Source organism: Gigantopelta aegis, chromosome 5 (genome assembly GCF_016097555.1).
Source record: "Gigantopelta aegis isolate Gae_Host chromosome 5, Gae_host_genome, whole genome shotgun sequence".
NCBI classification, from domain to species: domain Eukaryota; kingdom Metazoa; phylum Mollusca; class Gastropoda; order Neomphalida; family Peltospiridae; genus Gigantopelta; species Gigantopelta aegis.
Window position 1 is genome coordinate 18,244,766 of NC_054703.1, and position 10,234 is coordinate 18,254,999.

General features: G+C 37.7%; 1 protein-coding gene across 1 annotated transcript in view; it reads right to left on the minus strand.

The window, feature by feature from the left end:
• LOC121373382 (atrial natriuretic peptide receptor 1-like) overlaps positions 1-9,898 on the minus strand; it is a 72,610-nt gene extending 62,712 nt beyond the window's left edge. Inside the window, exon 1 of the mRNA XM_041500011.1 lies at positions 9,793-9,898. Coding sequence (XP_041355945.1) covers positions 9,793-9,863 — 71 coding nt within the window. The 5' untranslated portion in view covers positions 9,864-9,898. The remainder of the gene's footprint in view (positions 1-9,792) is intronic.
• Between the last annotated feature and the right edge of the window lie 336 nt (positions 9,899-10,234).

Here is a 10,234-nt window from a genome sequence, read left to right on the forward strand (position 1 = left end):
ATAGACGGACAGGCAGGCAGTAGGGTAGCTAGCTAGACAACAGCCAATACATAGCTAGATAGACGGACAGGCAGGCAGTAGGGTAGCTAGCTAGACAACAGCCAATACATAGCTAGATAGACGGACAGACAGGCAGTAGGGTAGCTAGCTAGACAACAGCCAATACATAGCTAGATAGACGGACAGACAGGCAGTAGGGTAGCTAGCTAGACAACAGCCAATACATAGCTAGATAGACGGACAGACAGGCAGTAGGGTAGCTAGCTAGACAACAGCCAATACATAGCTAGATAGACGGACAGGCAGGCAGTAGGGTAGCTAGCTAGACAACAGCCAATACATAGCTAGATAGACGGACAGACAGGCAGTAGGGTAGCTAGCTAGACAACAGCCAATACATAGCTAGATAGACGGACAGACAGGCAGTAGGGTAGCTAGCTAGACAGCAGCCAATACATAGCTAGATAGACGGACAGACAGGCAGTAGGGTAGCTAGCTAGACAACAGCCAATACATAGCTAGATAGACGGACAGGCAGGCAGGCAAGCAGGCAGGCAGGGCAGACAGATTTATAGATATATGGATATATAGATCGAACAGTACATTAAATTGGACAATCATCATCACCACCATCATCATTATCCCGAAAATCATCTCACTCAAACCCTGACTGATAGATCAGAACAGCAGGCTTATATTGTCCTTGAACTATAACCACAAACATAAACACAGTCTTCACCATTACTCATCATCATCATCATCATCAACATCAACATCATCATCATCATCATCATCATCAACATCAACATCAACATCACTATCTTCATCATCACCATCATCAACATCAACATCATCATCAACATCATCATAATCTTATAACTATATACTAATCCCAACTGTGAAGTACAACATTTCCCCTACATAGACTTTGTTGTTGTAAAAGTGTTGTGTTGTATTATTTAGTGATCATATAGTTATACAAAAATTATAACCATCCTTTTTCAATGAAAATTTTTTCCGATTTATGGACTATAATTCAAAACTTAGTATATTTTATTTTCCAATTTTTTGACATGCTATTTCAGATAATTTTTATCACAAATATTTTTACTGTTAGTGTTAATTACTGAAATGCCGTAAACAGAATTAAGTTAAGGTAAAAAGTAACGAACCATCCCTTTAAGTGTTGAACATATGAAAAAAACCTCTTTAAAATCTCAATATTTCAAGAAGAAGAAGAACTGTAATGTTTCTTTGAGTACATCCTGTTTATAAATACAACTATTTTCCAGTCTTCCTTTCAGTTTTCCATCGATATGACGTTTTGAAACGTAACGTTGTGTGTGAAGGAATGATGAACGTGAATTTCACTTTAAATTTCAAGCCACAGTAGGGGCGGGACGTAATCAAGTGGTAAAGCGCTCGCTTGATGTGCGGTTGGTCTAGGATTGATCCCCATCAGTGGACCCAATGAGATATTTCTCGTTTCAGCCAGTACCAGCCAGTACACCATGACTGGTATATCAAAGGCCTTGGTATGTGCTATACTGTCTGTGGGATGGTGCATATAAAAGATCCCTTGCTACTAATGGAAATATGTAGTGGGTTTCCTCTCTAAGCCTATATGTCAAATTACCAAATGTCTGACATCCAATAGCCGATGATTAATAAATCAATGTGCTCTAGTGGTGTCGTTTTTTGACGTCACAGCATGCTAACATAATCGATGGCTCACCCAAAGTGCATGTGTAGATCACGTGATCGTTTCATCTGCTATTTTGAAAAAACAAAACAAACAAAAACAAATAAAAAACAAACAAAAAACAACTAGCAGACGACAGAAATATTGTCATCGTCTGTCGATGGTTGTGACGCATGCGAATCTCTGACTGCAAACACAAAATGACTGGCTAATTAATTAAATCAATATTTAAATCATTTTTGCTGTGTATGTACGACTTATTTATTCCCACCATTCACACTGTAGTTTACATCATTAAAGTCACATTTCGCAACATATCGATTTCTGTGTGATATTTGAGTCGAGTATTCGTTCGTTTGATTTTGACAGGCGTTTTCACGCATGATATACGCGAACACACACTTTAATAAAAAGTAAAATATTTGAAAATTCCATAACAAATTAATTGCAATGAAATGTATTACGAAATGTAATTACTTGAGTTTTACATACAAGTAGGTATCAACAGAATGAACGAAGTCATAATTTCGACCACCGTGTCACAACATTGTAACACTTTAGCATCTAGCTACTATGCTATCTTGCAACAAAAATGTCCACACAGAAAACAATAGAGCTGAATATCCTGCCCAGGATAACGTACTTGAACATTTTTTAAATATAAAATTCAGTGGTGACCCAAGGAATTATAGAGAAAAGGAAAGAAGGAATTATAGAGAAAAGGAAAGAAGGAATTATAGAGAAAAGGAAAGAAGGAATTATAGAGAAAAGGAAAGAAGGAATTATAGAGAAAGGAAAGAAAGGAAGGATAGTAACAGTTAAAGTTTGTTTTGTTTAACGACACCATTACAGCACGTTGATTTAGTAATCATCGGATATTGGATGTCAAACATTTGGTAATTCCGGCACATAGTCTTAGATAGTAAAAGTTAAAGTTTGTTTTGTTTAACGACACCATTACAGCACCTTGATTTAGTAATCATCGGATATTGGATGTCAAACATTTGGTAATTCCGGCACATAGTCTTAGATAGTAAAAGTTAAAGTTTGTTTTGTTTAACGACACCATTACAGCACGTTGATTTAGTAATCATCGGATATTGGATGTCAAACATTTGGTAATTCCGGCACATAGTCTTAGATAGTAAAAGTTAAAGTTTGTTTTGTTTAACGACACCATTACAGCACCTTGATTTAGTAATCATCGGATATTGGATGTCAAACATTTGGTAATTCCGGCACATAGTCTTAGATAGTAAAAGTTAAAGTTTGTTTTGTTTAACGACACCATTACAGCACGTTGATTTAGTAATCATCGGATATTGGATGTCAAACATTTGGTAATTCCGGCACATAGTCTTAGATAGTAAAAGTTAAAGTTTGTTTTGTTTAACGACACCATTACAGCACGTTGATTTAGTAATCATCGGATATTGGATGTCAAACATTTGGTAATTCCGGCACATAGTCTTAGATAGAAAAAGTTAAAGTTTGTTTTGTTTAACGACACCATTACAGCACGTTGATTTAGTAATCATCGGATATTGGATGTCAAACATTTGGTAATTCCGGCACATAGTCTTATATAGTAAAAGTTAAAGTTTGTTTTGTTTAACGACACCATTACAGCACGTTGATTTAGTAATCATCGGATATTGGATGTCAAAAATTTGGTAATTCCGGCACATAGTCTTAGATAGTAAAAGTTAAAGTTTGTTTTGTTTAACGACACCATTACAGCACGTTGATTTAGTAATCATCGGATATTGGATGTCAAACATTTGGTAATTCCGGCACATAGTCTTAGATAGTAAAAGTTAAAGTTTGTTTTGTTTAACGACACCATTACAGCACGTTGATTTAGTAATCATCGGATATTGGATGTCAAACATTTGGTAATTCCGGCACATAGTCTTAGATAGTAAAAGTTAAAGTTTGTTTTGTTTAACGACACCATTACAGCACGTTGATTTAGTAATCATCGGATATTGGATGTCAAACATTTGGTAATTCCGGCACATAGTCTTAGATAGTAAAAGTTAAAGTTTGTTTTGTTTAACGACACCATTACAGCACGTTGATTTAGTAATCATCGGATATTGGATGTCAAACATTTGGTAATTCCGGCACATAGTCTTAGATAGTAAAAGTTAAAGTTTGTTTTGTTTAACGACACCATTACAGCACGTTGATTTAGTAATCATCGGATATTGGATGTCAAACATTTGGTAATTCCGGCACATAGTCTTAGATAGTAAAAGTTAAAGTTTGTTTTGTTTAACGACACCATTACAGCACGTTGATTTAGTAATCATCGGATATTGGATGTCAAACATTTGGTAATTCCGGCACATAGTCTTAGATAGTAAAAGTTAAAGTTTGTTTTGTTTAACGACACCATTACAGCACGTTGATTTAGTAATCATCGGATATTGGATGTCAAACATTTGGTAATTCCGGCACATAGTCTTAGATAGTAAAAGTTAAAGTTTGTTTTGTTTAACGACACCATTACAGCACGTTGATTTAGTAATCATCGGATATTGGATGTCAAACATTTGGTAATTCCGGCACATAGTCTTAGATAGTAAAAGTTAAAGTTTGTTTTGTTTAACGACACCATTACAGCACGTTGATTTAGTAATCATCGGATATTGGATGTCAAACATTTGGTAATTCCGGCACATAGTCTTAGATAGAAAAAGCTCTACATTTTTCTGTTAGTAATAAGGGATCCGTTACATGCACCATCCCACATACAGGATAGCACATATCACGACATTTGATATACCAATCGTAGTTGGAACAAGAAGTAGCCCAGATCTACCGCACATCAGGCGAGCCTTTCACCACTGGGGTTACGGCTCCACTCGGAAGGGTAGTAAACACTTTTACCACTGGGGTTACGGCTCCACTCGGAAGGGTAGTAAACACTTTTACCACTGGGGTTACGGCTCCACTCGGAAGGGTAGTAAAGCCTTTTACCACTGGGGTTACGGCTCCACTCGGAAGGGTAGTAAAGCCTTTTACCACTGGGGTTACGGCTCCACTCGGAAGGGTAGTAAAGCCTTTTACCACTGGGGTTACGGCTCCACTCGGAAGGGTAGTAAACACTTTTACCACTGGGGTTACGGCTCCACTCGGAAGGGTAGTAAAGCCTTTTACCACTGGGGTTACGGCTCCACTCGGAAGGGTAGTAAAGCCTTTTACCACTGGGGTTACGGCTCCACTCGGAAGGGTAGTAAAGCCTTTTACCACTGGGGTTACGGCTCCACTCGGAAGGGTAGTAAAGCCTTTTACCACTGGGGTTACGGCTCCACTCGGACGGGTAGTAAACACTTTTACCACTGGGGTTACGGCTCCACTCGGAAGGGTAGTAAACACTTTTACCACTGGTTTACGGCTCCACTCGGAAGGGTAGTAAACACTTCCACCACTGGGGTTACGGCTCCACTCGGAAGGGTAGTAAACACTTTTACCACTGGGGTTACGGCTCCACTCGGAAGTGTAGTAAACACTTTTGCCACTGGGGTTACGGCTCCATTCGGAAGGGTAGTAAACACTTCCACCACTGGGGTTACGGCTCCAGTCGGAAGGGTAGTAAACACTTTTGCCACTGGGGTTACGGCTCCATTCGGAAGGGTAGTAAACACTTCCACCACTGGGGTTACGGCTCCACTCGGAAGGGTAGTAAACACTTTTACCACTGGGGTTACGGCTCCAGTCGGAAGGGTAGTAAACACTTTTACCACTGGGGTTACGGCTCCACTCGGAAGGGCAGTAAACACTTTTACCACTGGGGTTACGGCTCCACTCGGAAGGGTAGTAAACACTTCCACCACTGGGGTTACGGCTCCACTCGGAAGGGTAGTAAACACAAGGAATGAATAGATAAGAAAAAGAAAAAAAGAAGAAAAAAAAAAAGAAGAAGAAAAAAAGAACAGTAAATCAAAGGAAGTATTTGGAAGAAAAAACAATAGGAAGGAAAACAAAGTATTCGACGAAAACGATCAACTAGTGTAGACTACGATCAACTAGTGTAGACTACGATCAACTAGTGTAGACTACGATCAACTAGTGTAGACTACGATCAACTAGTGTAGACTACGATCAACTAGTGTAGATCAACTAGTGCAGACTACGATCAACTAGTGTAGATCAACTAGTGTAGACTACGATCAACTAGTGTAGACTACGATCAACTAGTGTAGACTACGATCAACTAGTGTAGACTACGATCAACTAGTGTAGATCAACTAGTGTAGACTACGATCAACTAGTGTAGACTACGATCAACTAGACTACGATCAACTAGTGTAGACTACGATCAACTAGTGTAGACTACGATCAACTAGTGTAGACTACGATCAACTAGTGTAGACTACGATCAACTAGTGTAGACTACGATCAACTAGTGTAGATCAACTAGTGTAGACTACGATCAACTAGTGTAGACTACGATCAACTAGTGTAGACTACGATCAACTAGTGTAGACTACGATCAAGTAGTGTAGACTACGATCAACTAGTGTAGACTACGATCAACTAGTGTAGATCAACTAGTGTAGACTACGATCAACTAGTGTAGACTACGATCAACTAGTGTAGACTACGATCAACTAGTGTAGACTACGATCAACTAGTGTAGACTACGATCAACTAGTGTAGACTACGATCAACTAGTGTAGATCAACTAGTGTAGACTACGATCAACTAGTGTAGACTACGATCAACTAGACTACGATCAACTAGTGTAGACTACGATCAACTAGTGTAGACTACGATCAACTAGTGTAGACTACGATCAACTAGTGTAGATCAACTAGTGTAGACTACGATCAACTAGTGTAGACTACGATCAACTAGTGTAGACTACGATCAACTAGTGTAGACTACGATCAACTAGTGTAGACTACGATCAACTAGTGTAGACTACGATCAACTAGTAGACTACGATCAACTAGTGTAGACTACGATCAACTAGTGTAGACTACGATCAACTAGTGTAGACTACGATCAACTAGTGTAGACTACGATCAACTAGTGTAGACTACGATCAACTAGTGTAGATCAACTAGTGTAGACTACGATCAACTAGTGTAGACTACGATCAACTAGTGCAGACTACGATCAACTAGTGTAGATCAACTAGTGTAGACTACGATCAACTAGTGTAGACTACGATCAACTAGTGTAGACTACGATCAACTAGTGTAGACTACGATCAACTAGTGTAGATCAACTAGTGTAGACTACGATCAACTAGTGTAGACTACGATCAACTAGTGTAGACTACGATCAACTAGTGTAGACTACGATCAACTAGTGTATACTACGATCAACTAGTGTAGATCAACTAGTGTAGATCAACTAGTGTAGACTACGATCAACTAGTGTAGACTACGATCAACTAGTGTAGATCAACTAGTGTAGACTACGATCAACTAGTGTAGACTACGATCAACTAGTGTAGACTACGATCAACTAGTGTAGACTACGATCAACTAGTGTAGATCAACTAGTGTAGACTACGATCAACTAGTGTAGACTACGATCAACTAGTGCAGACTACGATCAACTAAGTGTAGACTACGACGTTTATGTACCGAAATGTGTCCAATACGTCTCTCATGTTAACATTAAAACAGTTATTTGCTGGGTCGGGGATAGTATTTATGCAGAATTTATCCAGAAGGACGATTTACGTGTTAAATAAATAAAACAAAATGCAGTAAACACAATGTTACCTGCTAAAATGATTAATATTGAAGAACACGTATAACGCATTATTAATAAACGCAATATTACCCGTTGTGGTGATCAGTATTGAAGATGTATTCGACCATTATCAATAAATACAATATTACCTTCTGAAGAAATAAATATTCAAAAAGAAGTATTACCTATTATTAATATACCTGGTTGAAAATGTCATTACAAAAAAACAAACAACAACCGTATTCGCCATTACCAATAAGCACATTACTTGCGCAAAACGTCAGTGTTGACGTCCTCCATTAACATTAAACACCAGATTAACAGCTGAAAAAGCCGATACTGAAGAAGACGTATTACCCATTATTAGTAAAAAGTCGATACTGAAGAAGACGTATTACCCATGATCAGTAAAAAGCCGATACTGAAGAAGACGTATTACCCATTATCAGTAAAAAGCCGATACTGAAGAAGACGTATTACCCATGATCAGTAAAAAGCCGATACTGAAGAAGACGTATTACCCATTATCAGTAAAAAGCCGATACTGAAGAAGACGTATTACCCATTATCAGTAAAAAGCCGATACTGAAGAAGACGTATTACCCATGATCAGTAAAAAGCCGATACTGAAGAAGACGTATTACCCATTATCAGTAAAAAGCCGATACTGAAGAAGACGTATTACCCATTATCAGTAAAACATATTACACAGTAAAGAGGACAATATTGATGGAAACAATTTCTTATTATCAATCAACACAATATCATCCGTTGAAGAGACCAAGACGTATGCCCTAATATCAATACGCACAGCATTAAGGTCAGTATTGCAGAAGACATACGCGTAACCCCTTACCCAATTATTAATTAATGTAATATTATCTGTTGAAGAGGTCAATATTTAAAACCCCACGTATTCCCCACTATCAATAAACACAATTTTAACTGCCGAAGAGCCCAAAATGCAAAAATACGTATTACCCAATATAAATAAACACAATATCATGTGCTGTAAATGTCATCATTAACGAACACGTATTCCCCCATCACTAAACACCTACCGAAGAGGTCGGCTGAAGAAGACACATTACTATTATCAATAAGCACAATATTACGGTTAGTTGCTGAAGGGTCAGTTGTAACGAACACGTGCACCTCATTATGAATAAACAATATTACGTGCTGAAAAGATCGACGTTGAAGAAGGCCTATTTCCCTTTAACGATAAAATATTACATGCTGAAGAGGCCAATATTCAGAAAGACGTATTACTCACTATAACTAAACACACTATATCTTGCTTGAAAGGTCAATAAACACCATATCACCTGTTGAAGTGACCAGCATCGACGAATATATATTGCCATTATCAATAAACACAATATGTATTATCTGCTGAAGAGGTCAATATTGAAGGTAAAGTTTGTTTTGTTTAACGACACCACTAGGGAACATTGATGTATTTATCATTGGCTATTTGACGTCAAACACTGGGTCATTCTCACGTATATTCTTAGAGAAGAAACCAACTACATTTGTGTTCTCCATTAGTAGCAAGGGATCCTTTATATGCACAATCTCACAGACAGGATAGTACATACCACGGTCTTTGATATATCAGTCGTGGGTCATTGGCTGGAATGAGAAATAGCCCAATGTGCCCATCAAGCGGCCCAATATTGAGGAAGACTCCACATTATCAATAAACACAATATGTATTACCTGCAGAAGCAGTCAATATTGAAGAAGACATATTCCCCATTATCAATAAACACAATATGTATTACCTGCAGAAGCAGTCAATATTGAAGAAGACATATTCCCCATTATCAATAAACACAATATGTATTACCTGCTGAAAAGGTCAATATTGAAGAAGACATATTCTCCATTATCAATAAACACAATATGTATTACCTTCTGAAAAGGTCAATATTGAAGAAGACATATTCCCCATTATCAATAAACACAATATGTATTACCTGCTGAAAAGGTCAATATTGAAGAAGACATATTCTCCATTATCAATAAACACAATATGTATTACCTTCTGAAAAGGTCAATATTGAAGAAGACATATTCTCCATTATCAATAAACACAATATGTATTACCTGCTGAAAAGGTCAATATTGAAGAAGACATATTCCCCATTATCAATAAACACAATATGTATTACCTGCTGAAAAGGTCAATATTGAAGAAGACATATTCTCCATTATCAATAAACACAATATGTATTACGTTCTGAAAAGGTCAATATTGAAGAAGACATATTCCCCATTATCAATAAACACAATATGTATTACCTGCTGAAAAGGTCAATATTGAAGAAGACATATTCTCCATTATCAATAAACACAATATGTATTACCTGCTGAAAAGGTCAATATTGAAGAAGACATATTCTCCATTATCGAAGTTCAGCTCGTGCGCTTTGATCATGATTTCCCGGATGGAATCGGGCGAGGCACACAGCACGATAACTGTAAAGAAAAAGAGAGGGGAAAATACCATTAGTAAAAGAGGGAAAACAATTAAGAAAGGTTTATTTTATGTCGCACAAAACAACTTTTTATTTAAGATTATAGGTTTTCGAGCATAAGGTCATGGTAACCACAAATACAATGAGAAACGACACGAGCTGCAGCTGTTACACCTCCATAGGCTATTCTCAGCATCATCCCACGGACAGGATAGTATATATATATGTACCATCCCACAGACAGGATAATATATACATGTACCCATCCCACAGACAGCATAATGTATACATGTACCACCCCACAGTCAGGATAGTATATACATGTACCATC